The sequence below is a fragment of the Drosophila yakuba genome, chromosome 2R, assembly GCF_016746365.2.
Source record: "Drosophila yakuba strain Tai18E2 chromosome 2R, Prin_Dyak_Tai18E2_2.1, whole genome shotgun sequence".
NCBI lineage: Eukaryota > Metazoa > Arthropoda > Insecta > Diptera > Drosophilidae > Drosophila > Drosophila yakuba.
In genome coordinates, this window is record NC_052528.2 from 18264948 (window position 1) to 18291082 (window position 26135).

At 42.0% G+C, this 26135-nt stretch overlaps 6 protein-coding genes and 1 long non-coding RNA gene across 10 annotated transcripts; 4 read left to right on the plus strand and 3 right to left on the minus strand.

Annotated features, from left to right (window-relative positions):
* The first annotated feature begins 443 nt into the window (after positions 1-443).
* On the plus strand, positions 444-2906 carry LOC6531231 (cytoplasmic phosphatidylinositol transfer protein 1). Its single transcript, XM_002092007.3, has 7 exons — positions 444-603; positions 674-822; positions 890-978; positions 1795-1802; positions 1858-1929; positions 1989-2118; positions 2182-2906. Exons 1-7 carry the CDS (start codon positions 553-555, stop codon positions 2487-2489), a joined length of 807 nt encoding a protein of 268 aa, XP_002092043.1. The 5' UTR covers positions 444-552; the 3' UTR covers positions 2490-2906.
* A 144-nt stretch (positions 2907-3050) lies between these two features.
* LOC6531232 (protein singed wings 2) lies at positions 3051-8198 on the plus strand. Of its 2 annotated transcripts, none has more exons than XM_002092008.4 (5): positions 3051-3650; positions 5864-6079; positions 6233-6716; positions 6784-6963; positions 7025-8198. In XM_002092008.4, the coding sequence occupies exons 1-5, from the start codon at positions 3583-3585 to the stop codon at positions 7571-7573; spliced, it is 1497 nt and encodes a 498-aa protein (XP_002092044.1). In that variant the 5' UTR covers positions 3051-3582; the 3' UTR covers positions 7574-8198. The 2 variants fall into 2 exon arrangements, with proteins under 2 accessions (XP_002092044.1, XP_039229290.1); XM_039373356.2 differs by lacking the exon at positions 3051-3650 and adding an exon at positions 3705-5664.
* On the minus strand, positions 7613-15173 carry LOC6531233. 2 transcript variants are annotated; one of them, XM_015195686.3, is made up of 7 exons: positions 15019-15173; positions 11182-11416; positions 10876-11118; positions 10719-10813; positions 9148-10663; positions 8849-9081; positions 7613-8787 (listed from the first exon to the last, which is right to left on the minus strand). In XM_015195686.3, exons 1-7 carry the CDS (start codon positions 15027-15029, stop codon positions 8619-8621), a joined length of 2502 nt encoding a protein of 833 aa, XP_015051172.1. In that variant the 5' UTR covers positions 15030-15173; the 3' UTR covers positions 7613-8618. The 2 variants fall into 2 exon arrangements, with proteins under 2 accessions (XP_015051172.1, XP_002092045.1); XM_002092009.4 differs by lacking the exon at positions 15019-15173 and adding an exon at positions 11746-11829.
* Positions 12272-12959, minus strand: LOC6531234. The gene is made up of 3 exons (XM_002092010.4): positions 12823-12959; positions 12645-12769; positions 12272-12579 (listed from the first exon to the last, which is right to left on the minus strand). Exons 1-3 carry the CDS (start codon positions 12844-12846, stop codon positions 12348-12350), a joined length of 381 nt encoding a protein of 126 aa, XP_002092046.2. The 5' UTR covers positions 12847-12959; the 3' UTR covers positions 12272-12347.
* Positions 12379-13051, plus strand: LOC120321233. Its single transcript, XR_005560825.1, has 2 exons — positions 12379-12458; positions 12522-13051. It is a non-coding gene; the product is annotated as an uncharacterized LOC120321233 (long non-coding RNA).
* LOC26535805 lies at positions 13155-14365 on the minus strand. The gene is made up of 3 exons (XM_015195687.3): positions 13801-14365; positions 13608-13729; positions 13155-13549 (listed from the first exon to the last, which is right to left on the minus strand). Exons 1-3 carry the CDS (start codon positions 13819-13821, stop codon positions 13306-13308), a joined length of 387 nt encoding a protein of 128 aa, XP_015051173.1. The 5' UTR covers positions 13822-14365; the 3' UTR covers positions 13155-13305.
* An 84-nt stretch (positions 15174-15257) lies between the features above and the next one.
* LOC6531235 (semaphorin-1A) lies at positions 15258-26028 on the plus strand. Of its 2 annotated transcripts, none has more exons than XM_015195688.2 (7): positions 15258-15354; positions 20136-20628; positions 20970-21063; positions 22308-22990; positions 23050-24060; positions 24124-24316; positions 24371-26028. In XM_015195688.2, exons 2-7 carry the CDS (start codon positions 20496-20498, stop codon positions 24567-24569), a joined length of 2313 nt encoding a protein of 770 aa, XP_015051174.1. In that variant the 5' UTR covers positions 15258-15354; positions 20136-20495; the 3' UTR covers positions 24570-26028. The 2 variants fall into 2 exon arrangements, with proteins under 2 accessions (XP_015051174.1, XP_002092047.1); XM_002092011.3 differs by lacking the exon at positions 15258-15354 and adding an exon at positions 19678-19869.
* The last annotated feature ends 107 nt before the right edge of the window (positions 26029-26135 follow it).

The window sequence follows — 26135 nt, forward strand, 5'->3', positions numbered from 1 at the left end:
ATCGTGTGTTCCAGAAAGTGGGAATAACTTGTTATGTTATTGATCTATATTTTTTATAAATAATAATTATTTATTTATATTATTATTTCGTTAAGCGAGTATTAAACAAAGGCTCGGAATGAAAGGTTTAAGAACTATTCATTTAAAATGTTTAATAATCAAATTTTATTAGAATTCTATATAATTCTTTCTCTGATATGTGATTCGTATAACAAAATTTGTATGAATTATGTTGGTGTCGTTTTTCCTGCTGCGACCTCCAATACAAATTGTTCTTATTTTAGCAAAGAATTTACCAACCTATGGTTGAACTTAATTGTTGTAAATGTTCCATCGATATTTTACCAATGGTTCTTGACACGGCTGATGGGTCATCGGAGTACTCCACCACTCCGCGCGCTCAATTTCAAGTCCCGTAACGTATTTAAACTCCTGCTGCTTGGTCACGCTGCGTATTTGTTGTTGCTTGCCGTTGCGTCGCGTGTGTGTCGCTTTGCGTAACGTTTAAAGTTTCGATTTGGATTTCCTCCGGCAGCCGAATCCGCCAAAAAAATGGTGCTGACCAAGGAGTACCGCGTGTGCATGCCGCTAACGGTGGAGGAGGTGGGTGCCCGATTGCACTTCACCCACATAACAAAGCTCCAAATAAACGGTTTCTCTCATCATTTTGCAGTACAAGATCGGACAGCTTTATATGATAGCGCGCCATAGTCTGGAGCAATCGGAGGAAGGCGAGGGCGTTGAGGTGGTGGAGAACAAGCCCTGCGAGGATCCCGTTCACGGCAAGGGCCAGTACACGGAGAAGCATATTCACTTGTCCAGGTGGGAATCACTAGAAGCACCTCTTGCTACTGAGTTAAAGAATAACTCACATACATTTCATTTCCAGTCGACTGCCCTACTGGATCCAGGCCATTTGCCCCCGCGTCTTTTATGTGATAGAGAAATCATGGAACTACTATCCGTACACGCTAACAGGTGAGGAGTGACAGTAACCCACCACCACCTACTGCGCATCCCAGTCTATTTATAGTCTAATTGTGTATTCCGGAGGCGGGATTGCCCCCCAGCCATCTTACCATAGCCATATGGCAAACGTTCTGAGAACATCGTGTGATTTTTGGGGGCCAGCAAGAATTCCGCCTTATCAGCAAACCATCATCAGTATGGTGGGGGTACGTCTGCCGATAAGAGCTCCATTAAACGCATACCTGTTTACGCACTAAGTACGTCACCGATATGGTTTTGTTGTTGGGATTGCAGAAAGCTCTTCATGGCCAGCTGCTCCAATCTCCGTGCGGCATTTGCTAGCAACTGCCTGTATTCCCAGCCCATACATATGTTGATAAAATCCGATTACACGGTCTCCAATGCATCCGATTAAAAGCCATAAACTCCATGGGTATTGTTATGGCAGCAGGTTGTTGACTTCGAGGGAGAAATCCATTACCAGCTTGTTTATTTACAGCCAAAGCTGCAATACTAGGAAATTACTTTCTATGTCGTTGTTTTCGATTCTATGAAAGCAGACCTAACTTATTTTTAATAACGCTTTTAATAGGTTTTCTACTAGAAATAATCAATCAAATTGTAGGCCCTATTTTTAGTGTTTAATTGCGCCTTTGTACCAAAGGCCTTTAAATAATTTAATGGGCTCTTATTATCAGAACCATTACCTCTGTACTTTAAAGTACTTTCAGATAAAACATTTAAAAGGCTGTTTTATTGATTTTTTATTTCTGTCATATTTTCATGTGCTGTAATTGGTCCCAAATTGGATGGAACTTTTACTAGAATACACGGTAATTGCATGAACTTATTTGGTACCGCCTTTGCTAACCAATTATTTCTTGACAGTGTTCCTTCATACCCAAACTAAATGTTCTCATCAAAACTAAGTACGAGGACAACAGTGGCAGCACAGAAAACGTAATAGTAACTTAAAGATCAAACCTAACATTGAAGAATAATGTAATTTTGGTTGTCAGTGTCTGGATCTTACTGAAGATGAGCTCAAAGTTCGAACTGTGGATCATTTGGATATAGCGTTCGATGAAGTCAGTGCCAAGCATTATAAGAAGGAGGAAGATCCCAAGTTATTCAAATCCGAAAAGACAAGTAACGTGATCATACCAATTATGAATGTCAGTGCCAAAAAATGCATAACTATTTTATTCTTAGACCGTGGTCCACTGATTGAAGGATGGCGGGAAACGGACAAGCCCATTATGTGCTCCTACAAGGTGGTCCATGCCAGTTTTGAGGTATGGGGTCTGCAGACCAAAGTGGAGGACTTCATTCAGCGCGGAATTCGGGAGATTCTCCTACTGGGACACAGGCAGGCTTTCGCATGGGTGGACGAATGGCACGGCATGACCCTGGAGGATGTTCGGGCCTACGAGCGTCAAAAGCAGGCCGAGACCAATGAGAAAATTCACAACACAAGTGGTGGCTCAAATGCGGCGGCGGGGGATGGAGATATTGATTGAGAATTTCACTAATACCTAGGAAAAATGAAGTCACAGAATGCAGGCAAAAATAGTACCTTTATGGCCTCGCGGCAAGCTTAAAAAGTTTCATAGGAAATATCTTATTAACGTACGCATATTTGTGTACATAAATATATTCATATATATATCATTGTCGATGCATTTCAACGGTCCAAAGAAGCTCAGAGCTCTAGTAACTGCCTGCTGCGTCTAAAAGTACAATGCACAAGCACCTAGCTGGAAACTCGTAACCAAATAATTGTTACAAACTAGACCACGCAATTTTTAGTCAAACTTGTATGCGTTGCACAGACATCCTAATGAACGGTTTGTGTTAACTATATTCCCTAGATTAGCTCACATCTAAATGTATATTTTGGTGTACAAATTCAAACGATTAAACATATTAGCAATGTACCTATGTCATATGATTGTTAATTACTTTTATTCAGCAACCGAGGGCCATTAAAATGTTCTGATTTGTTGCTGGCCAAATTATAAGCCATTTGTATGCCAATGAACCAGGCAGCAGATAGTGATGATTCACCAGCCACTTGACCGAATGGATTGACAGTGTGTAGATCAATAAATGCGAGCGGAATTGACCCTGACACTGATCGTAAATAACCCCCATCCACACCAGGGGAACGCAACAGCTGCTCGAACCGAAACGAGCCCCCAAAAATCATGGAGAGAGCTATTGATAAGCCTATATCGCTCTCGCTGCCAGCTGATTTGCCGCTGGAGATCTCGGACGTCAAAAAGTATTACCCGCGGAGCGTCTAAAGAAAAAAAAACAGCAAAAGCGCCAGTGTTTCGCGTTCGCGCCGCATTTGAACTTCAAACGCGAGAAAAGTAGCACAGTGCGGATAGATACGCGGATGCGTGGTCATTAGGCGGCGGATCGCGGAAAATAACAATGCTTTGATAATGTTTTTAGCATAGAGCAAATGGCAGTGTTAAAACAATTCGATCGCAATTGCCTAACCTGCCCAACCTGCGCCGATCGCGACAATGGAATATTCTGATTGAAAACAACGCAACACGGATAAACAGTCTTAAAATAAATATTTAAAAATACCCGCATAATATTATGGCGATCAGTGTGTTTCCAAAACGGACAGCGAAAACAATTTCGTTACTTTGCATGGTCTTAATAAGGTAAAAACACAAGTGGACCACGCGGCGTATGCGTAATCCAGTGTAATAGTTGCAATGCGCCGCTGTTATCAGATGTTTACAGCACTAGCTGATTTATTAATAAGCATACTAAATCCTATTCTGGTCCACCCCATATGTGGGTTATAGTCCATGGTAAACCTTTTATAGGGGGCCCATGCAATCAAGCCGAACTGATTGGGTTTTATGGTTAATATAAAGACTAGACAAGCCAAACGAACTCGAGTACATTACAGAGTTCACTGGAACCAGAGCTTAAGTTGCCATATCACTGTTTGTACTTCCCACACATGATATGATAGCTCTATTCTCTCCTGTTTTGAGTAACAAGCTTAATATTCCAAACGCACATGGGCAATTATGGCAATAAAGTTCTATGGTAGCAACTCCCTCAAAATTCAAAACAGAGGCGAAAAGCCATTCCGCACTTATCGCTCACCCCAAGCAGCGTATCACAGCCATGAGTTTTGGAGGGAATCAGGTATTCGGCTCATATTTAAAAATTCTTATCGCAGTAACGGCTATAAAAAGTTTTCGTTTATCAAAATAATATATATAGCAAGAAAACGCTTTCAGATCTGGGTCGGTTGTCTGTATATCATGAACCATTGCTGCTCACATTTCTTCAAATCATCTTTTCGATCTCATTTATTCTGATATTCTACTATTGGGTAATCTCGATGAGAATCAAGAACCAATTGACAGCAGCTGTCGTGACGAATTCATAAGTGGATTTATTTATACATATTTAGTGTCAGCGGAAAATTGATTGAAATGTTTGCAAAGTATCTTCACAGTACCTTTAAATATATCTCTTGAGCACACATGAATTTCCTAGGCAACAGATTGTCTTAATGAAATAGCATGCCAATTGTCCCATGATCAAGACTCAACTGAAAAATGCATTGAAGCATGCTTTTCAATTAAAATTTCGACTGAACTTGTCCGCAGACGCAATCACGCATACGCCATGTTGTACACTTGGCAAACATTTTAGCGAACCCAGTGAAACTTCGAGGTATAAATAAAACAAATTTCGGTTTTCAGAAAATATTGAAATACAGGTCTGAGCGTGTGTTTGAGGCCTGTGTACCTTTTCAATTCGGCAGTAGTAATTAATGATAATTGACGGTCCAAGTCACTCGGAGAAAGAGTGTCGATTCTGTCAGTTGGGATTTAGGCTTTATAAAGCACATATGTATGCGGAATAGCAAACGAATTTCAATATTTGTCGTTCCCAAAATGTTACCACTTCTAATCAAACAAAGCTGCTACCGAACTGACTTTATTCGTGGCTTTTACGTAAATATTTTTGATGTTATTATATTTCACTTTGTGTATTGTCGAGTTTAACGCCTTGAACGCCAGTTGCTAATTGTCAGTTAGAGCCCACTTAGTACCCTTCGGAAAACGCGCCGGGGTATATAAGAAGATGATGTATGTATTTTCCGCAGCGTTCTTATGTTTATTCAATGATAAACTAGCTGATATATTTACGATTGAACATTTGTTTCCGAAATGAACTTATAGCTATATTACCGAAAGTTTTCCCCGACCTACCTCTACATTCAGCCATACAGTCGGCTGGAAAATACAATTGAATTGTGGAAACGGGTCTATAAAATCATTCCGGACTCTGACTCCTGTCTGTCAACCAGCAATGTAGCACCTACAAATGTGCCAAGTGAGCATCATGTGATATACTCTGGTTCTCGGTTCGCTAATAGAACCACCATATAGACAGAACAAACAAGATCTCCGTACTACACTACTGCCTGCGCAGTATGCGAGTTGAGTTGAGCTACCGTTTAGATTACGGATATATATATATTTGTCAAGTCGGTTGGCTAAAAGCAGTTTGCAGTGCCTAATACCGATTCATGGCTATTTTTAAAGGCGAGATCAGTAAATAGGCCAATAGTCTTTTCTCAATTTATCAACGCTCAACAAGTTCCTGGATGTGGGCTGAAATAATAGAGGAAATTAAATAGTTATAGTTAGTATCTCTATCTGTATCAGTATCTGTGTATGCCCCAAGCAATTAAGTCTTACCTAGGCGTCTGCTTATCGAGTTGGCCCTAAAAGAGAGTCGCACTGCGGCTAAATTATCACCAATTTGAGGGCTGTCTGGCCCAAAAATAGCATCATGACATACTATAAACATTTATTTACTCTACCACCTATCTGTGACTTAGACTGGGCCATGCCGCGGATGCGGATGCGGTTGACAGCCATGAGACGAGCACTTTGCTGGCCACCATCACCACCGAGATGATGCCGTTGCCCGATTCCGGGCGCAGCTGCTTTGGTTGGTCCTCTGCGCCGGAGGCAGCGGGCGGAAACTGCTCCAGATCAAGCCGGAACGGAACTCTTAAGTGCTATGGCGGAATGAATAACCTGGCTGCCCTCAGGTTAGTATTGTACAAATATAAATAGGGCCCATTTAAATCCGTTTTATATGAGATTTAATACAAGTGCCCATTATGTCCGATAGGTGGCGCAGCAGATAGTCGATGCCTTCTTTTCTTACTAAACTTAATACTTGCTTTATATTTCCGTTTTAGCCAATCTGGAAAGCTGAGCAGAGCGCAGCCCGCGCTGGAAATGCTTCTATGCGGCTGGCCAAGAGATGGTCTAAATCATTTCAGGGAACTGCAGAGATTGCCCCGTCTTCGATCGCTGACCATCGAGTACAGCGGCTTCACCGAATTCAAATTCGACTTTCCCGAAATGTCGGAGCTGCATACCATCAACATTTCGTGGACGAATCTCTCATACATCTCAGCCCGCACCTTCAAGAGGGTGCTTCCGCTCAAGGTCTTAGATCTGCGTTGGAACCAGCTCATCCAACTGGATGGACCACTGTTGCTGCCCCGCAATTTCGAGCAGCTCTATCTGGCGGGTAATCCGTGGAACTGTACGCGAAACTTCAAGTGGATGCTGCTGCAGCCGGAGAAGGGACGTCTGGTGGTGGACCGCGACGAGCTAATCTGCACAGATCGGAAGTACAAGGAACGCCAGATGCTCCTGGTCATGCACTATAAGCTGGTGGGTAGCTGCTTATCCATCTTAAGTCCTATAACTTGATTAATTGATGAGTAACTGAATATTGCAGGAGCTGAAGAGACAATGCCAATGGCACGAGGATCTTAGGAACTGCACTTGCCTCATGCATCACATCTTGCCGAAGACCCACATACCGCTCTATACGGTCAACTGTTCCCATTTGCAGTTCCACCGCTTGCCCGCCTTTTTGCCGGATAACACCACCACTTTGGTTATCAACGATAATATGGTAAGATTTATAACGATAATAATGTGTTCAATGAAACATAACTCACTATATTCGTTATCAGATCAGTGATATAAATCCGCTGCGAGACAATCCCCACTACCGCCACGTGGTGGATATGCAGCTGGAGAACAATCACATATCCAATGTGGACAACTTGGAGGACACCTACTGGCTGCAGAACTTCCGCTTGCTCAACCTGCGTGGCAACAATCTCCGCAAGCTTCATGTCTACGCCCTGGACAACGCACTCGAAGACAACGAGAATGCCAATCTGCTATTGCTGAGCCGAAATCCCTGGCACTGCACCTGCAAGTTTGGCAGCCGAATGCGAGAGCTGCTGACCAAGTACAAGGATATCGTGCGGGATGCATGGAATGTGAGCTGCACCTATCGCCTGGATGACGACCAGCTGCTGGCCAAAGTGCTGACCCTCAGTCGGCAGGAGATGTGCAATTTAAGTTTGGACGACGGCACTCAGATCCATCCCATCGATTGGCTGAACGGGGTGCTGGCCAGCTTGATATTCCTCATCCTGGGCAAGCTGGCCTACGATTACTACTACTACAAGTATTACGGTCGAGTTCCTTGGATTGTGATGAAAATGCCTTAGTCTACATCTTATGTGTTAAGAGAGAGTTAAGCTCGAAAGTATTTCTCAACCGAAGACAACGGTTTTCGGTTTATTCTTGAAAATCTACAAAAACAATAGCGGTCTTTGTAGCATATATGAATATTTATATATAAATAATGTTGTTTAGGTATTTATGTATGTATATTTAAGCTAGGTCAACGCAAAACTCTCAAAATAGTTGTTTACATCCACACTATTGCACTTTTCAAACTGTTTTATATGGTTAAAAACATTCGTTCTCACGTTCCTACACATTTGACGGTTGATTTTAGCATTTAACCTGCATTTAAATTGGCACAAAGCGCTTAATGTTTGATAATGAGAAACAGCTAAGATAAGTTTATGTTTTTTAATTTTGCATCTGGACAGAACGGAATACGTGTGTATTATAAGTTAGTTACACATTATTCCATTTAAATGAATCTAATATTGTATCATGTATATGTACAATTAAAACCCTCGATTTAATTTCTTTGGCAATCGAAATCAGTGCAAAATACCGCATCTTTTCGGTCAAAGCAAATGCAAAATGTTTAAAATAATTGCATAGGTACAAGCTTATAAATTAAACAACAGTGCTGGACATTGTAAACGAAGCTTAAAACATTTTTGTACTTTATATCAATCAAGTGAAAGATTAAACAAGGCTTAATAATTCGCTGGCTGTAAGCGGCATATCTAAAATTCTTTTCGTTTCCTTCGTGAGTCTGTTGAATGGCGGTTAAAAAGGTCATATAAATTTGTTGTATAAAAAGTCGAAGTAAAATTTAGATCGCTTAAAATTGAGTTCCCTTCGTTTGCATTGTATATGATATGGAATCATTATCTAACCACTATGCAAAACTGAAGACTCACGAAGGAATCAGCCAGAGATCGCAAATTAAATAACAGTGGATGGCATAAAGTTGGCTATTCTTCGGGGACCCAGACTATCTGGTGTCCTCGCTTACACTATCTGTTTTTGGCTAAGCATGCGAGTATTTAATATGTTTATAAGATACGATCCAACGATCCACTGTACAGCCTAGAACAGCATGTAGGAATGGTCACGTTCCAGTCGCGACTTGGCGCGGGATTGTATGTTGCCTATTGGATCCGAGGGCGGTGGTATGCCATTGATCTGATGGGTAGGCTCCTTGTAGAAGAACTCAGTCCTTCCGTTCTTGTGGCCATAATAAACGGAGTCGTGTGACCTATGAATGTTTCAAAAATTAATACAACTTTTCAAGAAATGTGTGTGATAGTGGAACATACCTTAAGATCAAATCTGTAAGTTGATGACCACTGGAATGTATCGAGTGCATGCTTTCAATGATGTTGAGCTCTAGGGGATTCCAAGCGCCATTCCGCTGCAGCACATCCCACTTGGAGTCGACGCACATGAAGCTATAGTTGCTGCCGTCGCGGTTGTCACCCTCTACATTTACGTTTAGGGTCTGGTTTAGTTGAGATTCCATGTGCGGAAACTTGGCCACGCAAATGTCGAACTAATTGGATCAAATATCAAAAATTATTAACTAAATTCATTCACGACAAAATATCAATCCAGTTACCATCTTCTGCACAACTTGTTGCTGTTGACAAGTACCCTCCTCCATGAGCAATAACAAGGTCATATTCTGCTGTCCACAAATGTAGAGTTCAGTTCTTTGCAAGCCATCAGGTTGAATGGGACCCGGCGGTTGAGCAGGAGCAGTGGACAAAGCGGCCAATGCATCCACAGCATCCTCGCACTTCAGTGAACTTCGCCGTGGGAAAACCTTACTGCTTGTGAGTGGTGTTTGTATCTCGATGGGCGTAGTTTCGCTTAGAGCCAGAACAGATAGTTTGGCCATCAGCGGTGTTAGTGGTACTCCACCAGCTCCACTGCGCCCTGACGCACGCTCTCCGAAAGTAGATTCTCCGGCAGATTTCAACGGCAAAGTCATGGATCGCTTGTCCAGCGGAGTTTTGGCTGCGGAAACGTTGAGATTCCTATCGGCGGACGATGCTTCCGCTGCTTGCTGTCTCATATGCTCGTCGAGCTTTTGGATCTCGGCGTTGAACTCCTGGAACTCGGCTACCAGAGCGGCTAGCTCGGCATCCTCGTGCGCCTGCTCACTGGCCACACCCCACAATTTGCGGTACTGATCGAGAAACTGCTGAAAGAGACTGCGCGAGATTTGCTGCCCGTTAGTGTTGAATACCGGGTAGGTGGGATCGCTGATGGTCCGGGAAGTAATCTTCTCGTCGTCCTCTATGAAATCCGGAGAGTCCGAAGGGGCATCGCCATTAGCGCTTCCATTCCGATTCACATCGGTTTTGAGGGCATGTGTAAAGTTATTCAGTTTCTTTGAGATGGCACGAAGTGCATCCTGGAGGTCTGCCGAGGATTTGCGTCGTGTGAGCTGTTTGTTTGGATTGCTAATGAAGTTCTGGAAGAATTTCTCTACATCCAGTTTCAGAGAATTTCGACGCGAATGTGTTTTGCCATTGGAGTTGTGGATATCCTCCTCTTTGCCCTCATCTTCGGGATTTGCGCAAATGGACATTACATTGGCCACCGGCAGTACCTTGTTCTCGGTCATGGGGGTATTGCAAACGCTGGTTCGTCCAATGAACTGCGGATAGGAATCGGTTTCGTCGAAGTTTATGGATGCAATGCCCGACTCTGGGAGCTCTTTGCTCTGCATGCTTTTTATACGCAACGGCAGGTGGGTGGGTCGCATAGATTTGGGTCTGGCTGGTGGCAGTTCAACTGCTCCTGGCTGCTCCGTGGCGTGCTCCTCCTCGGGAATATGGGTAAAAATGAGCGACTTGTCCCGCTTTATCTTACGCTTGGCATACTGAAACGGCATCCCATTTTGGGTGAGCTGAGCTGTGTTCATCTGCAGGTTCTGTGCACGCTGTGCCTCGCCAGCTAACTGACGGTACTGCATATGCTCCAAATAGACCACCAGCATCTGAACGCCGTTGGGTATGTGGAACTCAGGATGGTTGACCACCGGCTCGGCCGCTGTGCGAATATGGAGTGGATCGGTGAGCACCAGGTGCTTGGTCACCATATCGCTCAGTTGCGAGGCCACCACCCTAAAACGCGTATTTGTATTAATAAATTGTTTAGACTTTAGCTGGATTTACCTACTTGTTGTGGTACAGAATCGCGCCGCCGAGTATTCCCTTTGTCTGTTGGCAACTTTGCAACGTTTGTATAGCCTCCAAGAATATATGACTGGCCGTCTGGAAAAGAGTCATGGTTATCTAGGTCCTCGGTTTGTTATTTTGTTCTTTTAACCATTTACCTTTGGCATTCGCAGCCTCGGCACATTTTGAAATGTATTTCCGTTGCGTTGCAGCATCGGCAGATATGTTTCAAATATGTGGTACAGTTTCTCGCTGAGATTGCGGCGGTTCAGGGCGGGCGGTGCGGCATACTGGGCATACAAGGTCTGCACATCACGGTGGAAGAACTTGAGCAGGGAACTCAGGAGATCAGCGCGATGTTCCAGCAGTTGGTCGCCAATATTGCGATCAGTGCCAATTGCCTGAGAAACATAATACTCAATCTAATTTGTAAAGGAAAAATGGTATTTTTTGAGGCATCTTACCAGAATGAAACGCCCGAATTCCTTCAGCACAAACTTGCCATTCTGCAGGGCCAGGATGCGGGGATTGAAAAAGCAATCCTTGAGAAAGTACGAGGTGCCCATGAGCTGACCACACAATGCCACCTTCTGGGAGTCGGACACCCAGCTTGGGTGGAAGTAGAGCACCGCCGATATGGGATCATCCGCCTCGTCCGTGAGACACTCTGTGTCGTAGACAAACACTATCATCGTCTCCCTGAAAAAAGGACCGAGTTAAAGTGTTATTGTTACTTGGAAATATATTTTAACTTGGTTTCAAATGTACAGAGAAAAACATTGGAGCAATTACGTATTCCGCATTCAGAGTGCCAATAATTTTCCCTAATAGAATATGAGCTGAATCTGAAAACTTGTTCAAAAATTGATACAACCAGTGCTTTAGCAAAACCGGAATGCACGTAAACACTACAAATACAATTAACGTTTTCGCAAAAAGTTAATTGTTTTGCTTAATGCAACATCCATTTGTTTGGCATTGTTTGAGGCAATTCCTTGTGGATGTGTACACTGGAAAGAAAGTTTAACCTCTCGGTGAGGACCAAGGCCTGCTGCTTTTGCTGCACCTTCCGCCATCGCTTGTGCCTGGTTTTACGCCAATCCCGAAACATTTTTTCTAAAATCTAGTGGATTTCGGTGCTCCCACGTCTAGCGCTGCATCGTGGCGCCTTATCACATTTGACGACCGACGTTTCTGATAAGTCAACAAGCCAATAGCTCAGCACAATGCCAACTGTGTGATTCCGATGTGGCCCAGCTGCCTGATACGACCAACTGTGATACGAGAGCGTGATCAGAATTCCGCTCACGCCTAGGTGAGCCAGCAGGTGAGAAGTGAGGTGAAAGCTTCCCAGTGTTTTCATCATTGCGGTTGAGCACTAACACTCTCGTATACCTAATGTATTCATCGCAGTGGTGACCACTTCAATGACGAAGGTATCGATTCCAATTTTACGGTGTAACGAATTTGCACAACTTGTTACAATTTATAATAATCTTTGGCATGTTTATATTGTATACATTGACATACATGTCAGTATTAAACAACAATAAATTTGGATTTTATAAAAGTTAAACATTATCAAAGACTTTGTTTTATTGCGCGTTATACAAAGTTGATGTAAACTAATTTATCCAGCGGCAGTTTTTAACACATTGACTGGTAACTGTTGAACCTGGATCCCCACATCAGATTGTCCATATAGGCTATACTTGGCCACATATCCGTTGGGACCAGCTTCGTAGGTGACCAGCAGGTTTGTGGATCCGGGAAAACGCTGGCTAAGAGTGCCCTTAACTTGCAGCACATCAGGAGCAATCTGTTCAACAACCTCATCCCGCGTTGAGCCGTCAAGATCAATCCTACAATATGGAAGCCACTTGCTTGTGTTTACTGAATTATCTGTTATTATCCACTATTTGTTTACCTCAGGGAATAATTATTCTCAGATGGCACCAGCACAACTCCATTATCGTTAATGGGCGGCACGAACTTGGTAACTGAAGCTGTGGGTGCCGAATTCACCAGACTCACAAGCAGAGCCAAAATCACCTGTAGCAAATATTATACAACGATTGGCAGGCAAACTTTTGCAACGAACTCACTGAGCTTAACATAAAGTGAGCCATGATGATCTTTTGGCGGTTGGTTAGCGACTAAAGGTCTTAAATGCCTCACAGCTGGCAGCTGGCAAATAAACACTAACTTAAAACACGTCTAAAACTGGAATCATTCTCCGCTTATATAGTATAAAATGTGATTTTTGAATACTGTCAATAATGGTTAACATAAGAAAACAATAAAAGCACCCACAGTGAATCATTGACCAAGAAACAAAGTCACCTAATAAGATTTTAGATCAGGGTCGAAACGATTGACGATAAGAGCAAGCCAAAATAGGAATATCCGTTTCCTATGGTTAAGTTAAACAGGAGAATCTTGAGCACATGGAAGTGCAGCCAATTTATTGATTTATATTAAGATGACTTACATATTACTGTTAATAAATACGGCAATGACTATAAATATAAATTAGGGCAAGTTGTGGTTCTAATCTCTCCATAATATCACTCCATAATATCACAACTTCATCCAGCTGCTGTTTTCAGGGCAGTGGGACTGAGGAATAGTGGAGTGTCTGGTGGGGGCGTTGGAGGACCCTTGCCGTAGCTGTACTTTGCCACATATCCATTTGGACCAGCCTCGTAAGTGACAATAAGATTGGCGCCCTGATCCTCGAAGGGCTGGTTAATCACACCTTTGACCTGCAGGTGACCGGCTTCGTTCTGGCTCACGGATTCCTGGCGAATAGTGCCACCCGGATGCTCGATTCTACAGAGGCACAACTATCGAATTAAGTGGTCGTTGTCTTTGGACTTTGTTTAGCTACCTGAGAAAGTATTCTTGGTTGAGGGGCTCGAGTTGAAAGCCATTTGTGCGAATTTGCGGAACGATTGTTGGCGAAGTTTGTGGTGCCCCGTCGACCAAAGTGAAGATGAGAATCGCCACAAGCTAAATATCATTATGATTTCGAAAATATATTTGGTTAAACATTGATTTGCATATGAGACTACACTACCTACCGCGCAAAATTGGCGAGACATGATGACCTGTCTGTGGCTGAATAAAAACTATCTGAACTGCCGAACGTTTGGTCAGTTTTGAGCCCAAAACGATCGCTGGCTCATTTAAGTAGCAAACGAGTTTTGATTTGCACGAAGAAGATACAAAAAAATCACATTTCTGCTTCATGAGAAACACTTCAGTACACCTACTAATTCAAATAATTGCAAAATTCCCATCTTATATGGTAATTGAAAAAGGGACACTATAAAATCATTCGGTAGCCTTCACTGCGACAATTAACTTGCCTCCAATTAATCCCCACACGTCATGCCCACTGCAAAATAATTATCATGATGAACTTGCGACTTCATTGGCCACCTGGCCGATACAAATTTCTTGGGGAGTTCCCAGTCAAAATTTAACAATTTCTACGTGAGATTCTTACAGTTCTAAAAAGCACACATTGGGATATGACGAATAGGTTTTTAAACTTTAAGACATGGCTCATTTCGGATTTGTAAGGGAATGTTTTTATAAATTGGCTACACCTAAAAAAACCATATAGATTACATGATATATAATGTAATACAATAAAATATAATACATATTTACATATAATATTTAAATTGTCATAGTAACGGTTGGTTTTTTCTTCAATTTTGAAAAAAAAATTATTTTTTCCAATGCCCAAATGGGCAATTGTGCAGAGAAAAACCTTTTATATAAAAATATAAAGACAAACTTTTAAATTTTATATGAAATATATTCATAACATATTTCATAAATAAGCAATATATATTTTATAGGACTTCTTAATATAATATTTCAATTAAATCCAATACCGGTTTTTGATAATAGCACTTAATAATTAGTTTCATAAAAGACTCATGTTTCCTTTGAAACATATTATTAAGCTGAACTTAATAATCATATTTCATTTTACCGGTTTACACATCTTTTGAACTTTGACATTTATCAATTTCACCGCTCGAAATCAATACTTATCTCGGTCTTCTTCTTCCCCTTTCACTTCCTGTGTATGTGAATGCAAATTTAATGGGCGAGGGGGTGGTGGGTGGCTGCGAGGGCGGAGGCTGCAGCTCAAAACAAACACAAAAATACCCCCACATACACAGCGCGCCGCCCACACACAGACACACGCACACACTCGCAGACGGGGGCACATAAACGATTTAAAGACTGCACTGTTTTTGAACCTTATCTATTTCACTTACTTTGCAGCCATGATGTATTGCACTTGTAATCCCTCGTTGTCGAAAGATTATTGCACTTTATTTCTGCTTCATTTTATTCATTAGTTTTTATTTTTCTTTGCACAGGAACTTATGGCGCTGCCATACCTTGATGTGACCAAAAAACACCGCACTGCATTGCTGTTGGTACTCTTTAATACCAGTGGTAAGTTTAGTATATTTGTGTGGTATATTTCAGGAGGACCGCTGCGGTCACTTTTAAAATGGCCGTCGATCAGTGAAGTTGTATACACTTTTTTCGTGTTCCGTGTTTTTCGCTTAATTTGATCGTTTATTTAAATGTTTTTATGAATTTTGGTGAGTTGAATAGCTGTTCGAAAGCAGCCTGCTAGCAAAGGATTCGATCAAAAAGGATTTTGTGCAAACTAAGAGTGCCCCAAACAGTGTTTTTTTACCCCAAAGACAACCCCCGCATAGCGTCTCTCGCCACCAGGCAACAACAACACACCCAAAAGAGACGCACTGGAAGCATAAAAAGCAACAAACAGGTTTTCATTGTGTACAGACGTGTGTTGCGCTTCCCTCTCGCTCTCGCCCCCTTAATTTATGCGCATGCAGCAGCAGCAGCAACAAAACCAACAACATGTATAAAGCAACATAAGAAACAAGTAATACAAGAAAATAAATCATTGAGTGTGAGTGTGTGCGTGCATGTTGGCCGTAAACAGCAGCCAAAGTGGTAAAGTATATTCGAGTCGGAAAGAGAAGCGGATAATAAGTGGAAAAAGAAGCTGAAGCAAAAGAGTTAGCCAGCTTAGAAGTGACGCGTAGCTACAGGTGAATATATCGGACTTGTTTTTCATGCGCGAGACAGGCGGTGGTCGGAGTTTGCTTTTTGCTGTTCACTGATGGCTTGTGGCTGGTCTGTAGAACAGTAAAACGGGTTCTGATGTCCAAAAAGAAATAGAATCGAATCGATTAGCAGCCTAATCAATTTACCACTGAGCCGCAACGGTAAACGGCAAATGGAAGTTGCATTTACATACAGACATACGTATGCACAAGTTCCAGCCCGTGTTCCCAATTTCCAAAGTGCGTTTTCCCCTTCCCCCGCCCCATTTGAAGTGGCCAAAACTGGAACGCGTCCCACTTAACCCCACTGCGGTGCAGCCTGTCCAAATTGACCCTCGTGAGCTACTCCCACATATGCGGCCTCTGTGTTTTGTGAATGAAAAACTTACAAACGAAAAACTAAAAACTTGTCGCGCCATAATTACGCCTCTCCAAAAAATTAACAACAAAATGACTATTTAGCTGAATCATCTAAATATATAGTAAACTGGTTTGTCTGTATGATTCACCGAACATCGGAAGTCCGGTGATAAACCTATTCTACAGACCATGTCTGTTTGGTTTTTTGTTTGATAAGTGGAAAATAAGAAAAACAGAACAGTGCAATGAACCTCCGGCGATAGCGGTTAAACAAAAGAAAACCTACTCCGCAATTGATAATTATTCATTAAAAAAATATATATATATGTATACATATGCACAGTGTCATTACATCAGAGCAGAGTCCACCAGCTCCACCAAAGCTGGCAGCCAGTCGGGCTCCAAAAGGCAACATCCACTACACGCCACTCGAATCCACCTGTTGCCACTCCGTTCGGCTTAATGAAAACGCCCACGGACACAAACTTGTTGTACAGTGGGCATTCTTAAAGTAAGATAGACCTCAAGAGATTTTCAAAACAACAAACGTTTTATTAGAAAATTTTTTGTAACGGAAAATCGTTTAAATTTAATGTATGTATTGCCATTTCAACTGCTTATAACTTAAACGGAGAAGCTAAAGGCCTTTAAATCAGGTAAACTCTGCTTGGGAAAACAGACTTGCTCCACAAACTGCTTTCCCACGTCCTGTTAAGTAATACTTAAACCATTACAACGTTATAGTTCATAAAAGTGGGATATTAAGACTCATCAATTTGGAAGAACGAATTTTGTTGTATTTATGATGGTCTTTAAGTAAATGAGTACTAATTACTATCCAGGATATAGTGCCAATTTGTAATACGACATTACCTGACACATATATCGTTTTACGACTGGCGCAGTAAAGGCTGTAGTTCTACGCAGCGGGGCTTCACTGTTTCATACGGTTTCTAACGTAGGCGGACGATTGTAAGCGGTGCATATCTAATAACTACACGCTGAAATCAATTTTGTATTGATCACGTCTGTAGTGGGGAACCCTGCCAGTTCTTAGATGTTTATTCTTTCACTCGAAAAAAACGTATCTCGATTTAACACGTTTTTGTCGGGCTTCCCACACGCAGGCAAAAAAACAAAAATAACAAAATAACAAAAAAGATGAGGTAGAAATAGGGAGCGGCAACAAGTGTCAAACGTGACATACTTTTCAGCCTTATCTTGATGAGGCTGTTATCTCGCAACTCTTCGGTACCCATGCTTATCAGCAGGGAGGTGGTCGGGCGTGCCACCCAACTATCCCAAATTATAAAATTGGTGGCACACATTCGTAACTTGATCTCGAAGTTGAGCTCATTAATTTAGCGCCAGACGGTCAGTTTTTTTTTAAGCTAGCATAATTGTATCTGTATTTTTATGGGCTGCCAGAAGCGGAACGGACTTCCTGGCATTGAACCCGAGTGTGTGGCTTGTGAAATATGAGAACGCCACCAAAAAATAAATGAAAACTTACGAAAACGCCGGCTCAAAGTGTGGCCACCACGTCGATAAGCGAATACCCTTTGTAGCAATAATATATAGGGTCAAATACAGATATGCTTTTCTTTTAAGAATCTATCTTGGAAAATAGTAAACCCTTTCTAAATACGCCAAAAAGAACCAATTTGCTGGGATCTAGGTGCCCTAGAAAAGGTGTTAATTAGCTGTCTAGATGCCTAGATGACTGATTATTTTTGTAAGTGGCTCCACTGGCTACAACTGAAAGAAGAAGTACCTAAAGTGGCGGTCGGTGCCATTCGCTGATTTCTCCGCTTACTAAGCCAGCCGCAAAGCGGAGTGATAAATTGTGCCGCTGAAGAGGGTATTCAAATGTAATTTATATTATTTATTATGCACTTTTATGGCATTTCTCATACGTGTTCTTAAAGGCCAACCCCCATCATTTGAGGGCATTAAAGCGGCCAAGAGATGGGCCGCAGGTCACTTGACCTGTGACTTGAAACTCTGGCGGCTGAGCCGTGAAAAAACCTTCGCTTAGGAAAATGAAAGACGAACACGATATCCACCACCACCACAACGACCACCGTCAACTGAATTCATTGAGCGAAACACAACAAGTAGTTGCCACCGACCTTCAATTGGCCAATAAAGCCATTTATCGGAGATCCCAGCCAAAACCAAGACGATCCGATCCGTTCCGATACGTCGGTAGGTAAAAGTTGTCCATGTGTAACCCACCGACTTTTTGGGTGCGTGAGAAACTATATCATTCGAGTGTGCGTCTTGAGAAAAAAAAAACCAACTGAAAACCTGAAAACCCGCATGGAAATTACGTGTGTGTGTGAATGAGGAAAACACACCTATCTGCTCGAATGTCCGGTGTTCGCCGCGGGGCCATGTTGGAAAGATGGAAAGGTAGTCAGTTGTAGAGCGTCAGCGGCACGTCCTGAAAATCATAGTTCGGCGCTGATTAGGAGGGAAATTGGCGGAAAATACCGCACGTGATTCCCAACAAAAGCAGGAAAACCAGGCTGGCGGCATGAGTCATGCTCGGAAAACACGACATGTCAGCCAGGATGCGGAATATTGAATTGGATTGGTCTAGGAGCTGTACAGTAAGGCTTGCCTTGCTAGAAACTAAATACAACTAATTCACACTCAACCAGTTAGCAGTTTCTAACTTATGTGGACTTAGAGCAAAAACAGATTGAAATCATCTGCAAAAATGGATAACATAAAATCTTTATCTCCTAAATATTTTTTTTTTATTATTCATTCTTTGGTACATTCATAAAAATATAAAATTATCACAAAAATGCATAATCTTCATCTCTAAAATAATTATTTAAATTATTCATTCTTTGGTACATTCATAAAAATATAAAATTATTACAAAAATGGATAACAGAAAATCTTCATCTCTAAAATATTTTTTTAAATTATTCATTCTTTGGTACATTCATAAAAATATAAAATTATCACAAAAATGGATAATCTTCATCTCTAAAATAATTATTTAAATTATTCATTCTTTGGTACATTCATAAAAATATAAAATCATCACATGCGACTGAAATACATATAATAAAAGGAAATGCATCATTGTTTTTTCAGCATTAAATACTGAGTAAACTGAGTAAACTTGAGTAAACTGAGAAATACCCAGTATTCATAGAAAGTAAAACATTTCAGAACCCAAGTTTAGTAGGTTCTAAATTTAAGGGAGTTTCATAAACACCGTTCAACCTGGGTTTTTCCGACGCCCTTCAGAATGTGTTACACATAGGGAGGTTTGGCTGTAACAGAAAGGCAGACGGAGAGGGATAGCGCAGGAGGGAGGGAGAGGGACAGCAGCAAGTGCTGCTCAAACTGTGCGCCAGTTGCTCTCAAAGCGTGGGCGGTTGCCTTACGTTGATTGCTTTTCGCATTTCATGCTCTTTTTCGGTGCTCGGTGTTCAGTGCTCATTGAGTCTAGCCCACGTTCGGTTCGCGGTCCGCTGCCCAAACTGATGATAGTAAAAACAGACGAAAAGACAAGAAACAAAACGCGAAATACGAAAAATACAAAACACAAAACTAAGCCGGAAAGAAACTGGCGAGAAGAAAGTGTGCAGAATTCACAAGTAGCCGTTATATAAGTGGATTTAATTATCTGATTCGGTAATAAAAGCAGATTCAACACAAAGGGGAAACCCGAATGATAAACAAACAAATTTATGGCGGACATAAGCACAAATTTTTATGCGTTTCAAATCAAACACGATTGCCGTCTACGTGCTCTTTTGCAAACTTACATATTGTTTCGCTTTGATTAGTCAAAAGTTTGCTGATTATGCGCTCGAGATATGTTATTGCATTCGCCGCGAACCACTGAAAAAATTCTAATAATTTTCTAACACACCTTTTGCCATTGGTTTCAATTGCAGGTTTTGCGTTTTCCTTTTTGCCACCAGCTAATTGCATTAAAATAAAACCAACAAGTTGTTCTGCTGGGCGTAAATTATTGTGTCGTTGTCGCTGACACTCGAATGCTTATAGCCAGATGCTGAAGCAGCAGCAGCGACAATAACACCAGTAATCAGCACAACTATCGGCGACAATGGCAGACATCGGACATCAGAATGCGAGGCGTCAGTGATTAAAAGCAGTCGGAGAGGCCAGCCAGCCAGCCATCCAAGCAGCAGCCCCATTGGCACCACCAGCAAAAAGCAGCTGAATCATCAGAACTCGGAGGAGCAGTGGAGTACTAGTTGCGCACATCTACTACGAGACAGCGATACAGCAGAATGAGCTCCAAGAGGAGACCTTCATCGGCGGCGATGTTAATTAATACGATATCTATGATACTGCTGATCACCTTAGCCGGCCTGACGATCGTCGCAGGTTGGATGCCCGACGTGCGGCCTGATTTGCAAACAAGTATGTGCCATTGGCTTCTCCTCCTCCTCCTCCGCCTTCTCGAAACTAACTATCTAACTATGTATTTGTTTATTTGTGTCATTTGTTTGGTTTTTGCTTTCCGCTCTTGTTGCTGCTGGTTTATCAATGGCAAATGCCAAGCTGTGTAAGCTTAGCTCTGATTTTCCAAGCTGCTTATCTGGCGGAATTTTCGCAATGCCAGCAGCAACAAACTAGCATTTCCTCTGAAGCAAGTTAAACAGAAATTAAAATGAAATTGTGCAAAATCTGAAGAACACGAGTAAACGCACAAGTTATATAACGCAGCCTTCAATAACATTTCTTTTTTTCTTTCTTTTCAGAACAAGACAAAGTCTTAGCCCATTTTATAGGCAACTCGACGGACTATTTCAAGATTTTGGACCACAACGATGAGTTTGTTCTAGTGGGTGCCAAGTAAGTGACTTTCTTATATATTTACGACCCATTCGATCCCTTTGATTTCTGGCAAACAATAAAAAAGTTCCCGCTGCTGCACTACCTGTGCGCAAATAAACTTGGCACGAACACGTTTAAATATTTATAAAAACACAATTATACAGCGTTCGATTCGCGGAATAACCAGCGCGCCATTTGGCATTACTCTACCGATTTATTGGCTGCTTGGCTTGCTATTCATTTTCCATTAGTGGCAAGTGCAAATCTAGCATTTCTCATTCCCTTTCCGGGAAGTCGAAGTGATTTGGCATTGGCCAGATACAAATGTCTGGAATAAATACCACTTCCTCAGCTTCATCCATATAATTATATTGCTCATGAGCGCAAAGTCAAAACGAATTGCATTTTTTATCACGTTGCTACGAAGGCTGGTATACATTTATGAATTAAAACTTATATGAATTTTCAAATAAAATTATTTAGATAAGGTTCTGTGGTCATACATTTTATAATTACCCATTGACTTCATTTACATGAGAGCCGCGCAAACTACCATTTGAGTGACTAATGGTCAGTTATCGGCGATCTGAAATGGACCGACAAATGCAAACCAGCTTTCGATCTATCATACTTTTCCAGCACCCCAGACTTGCTGGTGCCATAAAGAACATAGCAACAAATTAGCAGCAACAATAATTAGCCACTTAAAACACAGAATTATACAATTGTGTACAAGTTCTAATTATTTGCACACAGGCAACCTTGGGATATGATTGTCGGCGGGGCGTAAAAACAGATGCGGTCAAACTAATAGCAGTGTGGTCTTGAAAATGCTCTCGTGCAAAAGGAAGAAATAATAAAACCCTGGGCTGTCGCTAATGAAAAACGTGTTGTTTATTAAAAGTAAAACTTGCTTAAAGTGTTTACCTAAAATGTTAAACTCTTTGAGTATGTATGTTAGAAAAGCCTTAGTTAAGGCAACACAATTTGTTGAAATGTAAAACATACATAAGTTAAAGAGAGTACATTAAGTTGATGCACCTAGTAATAGGTCTTATTCACAACTATTATTCTTACCGACACTGTTCGGGCAAACATTTGTATGCTCCTGGCACGAAGCTTTCAGCTCACGCGTTTTTTTGTCGTTTATTTTTGGTCACCGTACTTGGCTGGCTTCCATTCCACATTCTGTGCAGGCACACGCCATCGGCGAATTAATTCCCGCATTTGTTAATTCAATTGTTCTCTATCTCGATTTGCAGGGACGTCATCTACAATGTGAGCCTAAATGGCCTGAAGGAGATTGCGCGTCTGGAGTGGCACAGCACGGATGCGGACCGGGAGCTGTGTGCCCTAAAGGGGAAGCACGAGTGGGATTGCCATAACTACCTTCGCGTCTATGCACTGCGTCCCAATGGCGAGGTGCTGCTCTGCGGCACCAATTCGTATAAGCCGCGCTGTCGTCATTACACGCCGGTGGAAGTGTCATCCGAGGAGGCCGGCTCTGCTGGTCACGCCCACGCCATGCGTTATGAAGTTAGCCGAGACGTGGAGGCCCAGGGTCTGTGCCCCTACAGCCCCGCCCACAACAGCACGTACGCCTTCGCCGACGGGCACTTGTACAGCGCCACTGTGGCGGACTTTTCGGGCGGAGATCCCCTTATCTACAGGGAGAACCTGCGTACCGAACAGTATGATCTCAAGCAACTCAACCAGCCAGACTTTGTTGGCGCCATCGAGAGAAATGGTTTCGTGCTGTTTTTCTTCCGCGAACTCTCCATGGAGTTCATGAACTTTGGCAAGGCCGTCTATTCGCGGGTCGCCAGGGTTTGCAAGAACGACAGAGGCGGTCCCTACAGCCACGGCAAGAGTTGGACTTCCTTCCTTAAGGCGCGCCTCAACTGCTCGGTGCCCGGCGAGTTTCCCTTCTATTTCGACGAAATCCGTAAGTTAAAATACACTTTTTGGTTATAATAATCTCAATTGATGCAAACCCCATTACAGAGGCCATTAGTCCGATTGTGGAGAGCGGATCCAAGTCGCTGGTTTATGCAGTCTTCACCACCTCTGTGAATGCTATTCCCGGCTCGGCCGTATGTGCCTTTAACGTAGATGACATACTGGCTGCCTTTGATGGAGAGTTCAAGTCGCAGAAGGATTCACAGTCCCATTGGCTGCCAGTGGAGCGGGAGCAGGTACCGAAGCCGCGTCCAGGCCAGTGCGTAGAGGACTCTAGAACTCTGACCAGCATCGCGGTCAATTTCATAAAGAACCATCCGTTGATGGAGGACGCTGTGCCGGCAGTGCACGGTCGTCCGTTGCTGACCAAGGTGAATCTGCACCACCGACTCACAGCGATTGCAGTGCATCCGCAGGTAAAATCCCTAAGTGGTGCTTACTACGATGTTATATACAGTGGCACCGACGACGGCAAGGTGACCAAGTTCATCAATATACTGAGCACCCACCCGAACTCAACTGTTGATCGCCTGAAGACAGTGGTGATATCAGAGATGCAGGTGCTTCCACTTGGAACACCAATCAGGGAGTTGGTGATCTCCACGTCGAAGAACTCGTTGGTAGTAGTTAGCGATGGCAGCTTGGTTAGCGTGCCCCTCCACCACTGCTCTCATATTGTCGACTGTCTGGGCTGCCTAAGTCTACAGGATCCCATTTGCGCCTGGGACTTACAGACACACGAATGCAAGAACCTGGCCACCAGCCAACACAAGTTCGGAACAAAGACTTATCTGCAAAGCCTCAACAGCACTAAGAAAGCTGCTGCTTTACTGTGTCCTCACATTCCCCGAGATGGACCTGGTGCGGAGACCGTGAGCTTTGTTACCATGGCTCCACCGCCAACGGAGGAGCAGAAACTATTGTACTCCAATGTGGGCTCGTCGCAGGGCAGTCAGCCAAGCTTGGAGCAACAGCCCACTGGTGGCGATGACTTTGGTTTGAACAAGATCACCCTTACGTCCATGGATCCCGACGATATTATGCCCAATTTGAACGGTTAGTACTATTATTTATTGTTCTAAGAATGTTGTGGTTTTAATACGCGCTTTAATTCCACAGATCCCCAGAAATCGATAGCAAGTGTGGATGAAATCAATCAGGCTTCAGCTCCCAGCTTACTGCTACTTACAATTGTGGTTTTCGTCACCTTCCTGGTGGGCGGCAGCGCAGGAATATTCTGTGTGAAGGCTAAGAGTCGCCTGATGGAGGCCCAAATGGATGAAAGTCACCGCAATCATTTCGGCAAGCCAATGTAAGTTTATATTGTAAAATAGAATACCGGATTCTAATTAAATAGTTTCAACAGGCAATTTAAACATCAAAATACCGGCAAAGACATAAATTTGTTAATGGGCTCCAATGCCTACACGACCACACAAAAAACACCTAATCTGGATTTAGAAAAGGATCGCAGTCATGAGTGCAAAAACTCCACGGAACATTTGGAAAAAGAGTTGCCTTGCAAAACGTCAACGCTGACGAAAGTGAAGCGCACTTACATCTAGTGGGCTTGCAACGGCAGCCAACTGCAAAATTAGTCGAATTTCTATACTCTAAAACATATTTTCGTTGTTTATGTTGCTGTTAGTTATAGTAACCCCCCACCCAATCCGCAAATAATGTAAACGACAGTGTCGGATGCGTTTGAAACGCATTCGAAAGATAGGGAGCCGAAGCTGTTGCATCTTTTTTACTTAGCTTGTATTGTAATTTAATTTGATGTAAAATTTGATTAAGCTTAGTTTCTTTGGCAAAATTTAGTTAAATTTATTGACAACATAGTGTGCGGGCTGCCACAACAAGAGCTAACTGAAGCATTCCGCATTCCCCTGACGTCGACCATTACTGTCCAAAATAGGAGTGTCTGCTCTTGGCTTCGCAGCCCGAAGGTGTCGCCCCTTATATGTACTCTTAATGTATAATCTTTAAGTGCAAATATTAGAGCTGTACAAATTTACACACATATCATGCATACCGAATTCGAACCCGAAAAGGACCAGCCCCAATTGTTTCTCGAAATTCAATCGAATATTCAACAAGTATTTTGTTAGACTGAATGATTAATTTTTTCTATATGAGTTTGTTTGTGGAGAACTAACAGAATGCGACATAGACTTGAAAGCTCTATGCTTTGTGGCTAACAAAAGCGTAAAATTGTATCTAACATAAGCTCAATAAGGAATTGAACATAGAATGTAATTAAAAGTACGAACTAGGCTAAGGAACGAACAAAACTTCTATGAGGCTGTTTGATATGAACTGACACCGCAGCCCCCACATCATCATGATGAAAATACGCACAAGAAAGCGAAAATAAATGAACACTGCAACAACAGCAAGCCTTATAAATAGTATAAATAGTATCGTGTCGAATCTAGGCCTTAACGCTAAACTTGTAAGCTTTGCATGAAAATAATGAGCTTGGCAATGAACGTAAATCAGCATTTTAATAACTTTATGTTTACTCTTAAGCTGTTGTCCGTCCCACTAAAGAAGTTGCATAATACAATGTACAATGGCAATTATATTTTTAAAACGTGTAAAATGCAATTTTCATCGTAATTAATATATTTTTATACGTATGTCTACGCCTAATGTCTAAATCTTAACATAAGTCTTAAAAATGGAAAATCCCGAAAAAAGCTATGCATATAATATTTTTAAATCTTAAAAAAAGGTAATATAATGATAAATTTCTCATATTGTGATAGATTTTATTGAAATTTTAGAAAGATGAAATGATATGCCTTTTGGTTGAAAAACAATGATATATATGACGAAAGAGTCTGATTACATGCATGATAATATTGTGTAGGAAAGGGTCTTCCGCTTGGAGGATCAAGAACCAGAGAACCCATCATGGTGTTTAGTTTTTATTACTGTGTATGTCTTGTAATGTGTATATTGTTGTATACATCCGATAAGCAATTCGTGAATCTAATAAAGTCGTCATTTTTTTCATAATTCAAAGTGGCTTTTTAATTGGTTAAAAAGAAAAGTAAAATTTATTTAAAATTAATTCGTTTAATAGAAAAAACCAGTATTTTAAAATTTAAATCGTTTTCGATAAG

Excerpts from the sequence above, each read along its gene's own strand:
- LOC6531231 (XM_002092007.3), top strand. The coding sequence starts at position 553 with ATGGTGCTGACCAAGGAGTACCGCGTGTGCATGCCGCTAACGGTGGAG. Across the intron at positions 823-889 it reads AAGCATATTCACTTGTCCAG|TCGACTGCCCTACTGGATCC; the intron begins GTGGGAATCACT and ends TTTCATTTCCAG. Across the intron at positions 2,119-2,181 it reads ATTCAAATCCGAAAAGACAA|ACCGTGGTCCACTGATTGAA; the intron begins GTAACGTGATCA and ends TTTTATTCTTAG.
- LOC6531232 (XM_002092008.4), top strand. The coding sequence starts at position 3,583 with ATGGCGATCAGTGTGTTTCCAAAACGGACAGCGAAAACAATTTCGTTA. Across the intron at positions 3,651-5,863 it reads CTTTGCATGGTCTTAATAAG|ACTGGGCCATGCCGCGGATG; the intron begins GTAAAAACACAA and ends TCTGTGACTTAG. Across the intron at positions 6,717-6,783 it reads TGGTCATGCACTATAAGCTG|GAGCTGAAGAGACAATGCCA; the intron begins GTGGGTAGCTGC and ends TGAATATTGCAG.
- LOC6531233 (XM_002092009.4), bottom strand. The coding sequence starts at position 11,828 with ATGTTTCGGGATTGGCGTAAAACCAGGCACAAGCGATGGCGGAAGGTG. Across the intron at positions 11,417-11,745 it reads GCCTTGGTCCTCACCGAGAG|GGAGACGATGATAGTGTTTG; the intron begins GTTAAACTTTCT and ends TCCTTTTTTCAG. Across the intron at positions 11,119-11,181 it reads AATTCGGGCGTTTCATTCTG|GCAATTGGCACTGATCGCAA; the intron begins GTAAGATGCCTC and ends TATGTTTCTCAG.
- LOC6531234 (XM_002092010.4), bottom strand. The coding sequence starts at position 12,846 with ATGGCTCACTTTATGTTAAGCTCA. Across the intron at positions 12,770-12,822 it reads CTCACTTTATGTTAAGCTCA|GTGATTTTGGCTCTGCTTGT; the intron begins GTGAGTTCGTTG and ends TATTTGCTACAG. Across the intron at positions 12,580-12,644 it reads GAGAATAATTATTCCCTGAG|GATTGATCTTGACGGCTCAA; the intron begins GTAAACAAATAG and ends TCCATATTGTAG.
- LOC26535805 (XM_015195687.3), bottom strand. The coding sequence starts at position 13,821 with ATGTCTCGCCAATTTTGCGCG. Across the intron at positions 13,730-13,800 it reads TGTCTCGCCAATTTTGCGCG|CTTGTGGCGATTCTCATCTT; the intron begins GTAGGTAGTGTA and ends AATGATATTTAG. Across the intron at positions 13,550-13,607 it reads AACCAAGAATACTTTCTCAG|AATCGAGCATCCGGGTGGCA; the intron begins GTAGCTAAACAA and ends GTGCCTCTGTAG.
- LOC6531235 (XM_015195688.2), top strand. The coding sequence starts at position 20,496 with ATGAGCTCCAAGAGGAGACCTTCATCGGCGGCGATGTTAATTAATACG. Across the intron at positions 21,064-22,307 it reads TTTGTTCTAGTGGGTGCCAA|GGACGTCATCTACAATGTGA; the intron begins GTAAGTGACTTT and ends CTCGATTTGCAG. Across the intron at positions 22,991-23,049 it reads CTTCTATTTCGACGAAATCC|AGGCCATTAGTCCGATTGTG; the intron begins GTAAGTTAAAAT and ends ACCCCATTACAG.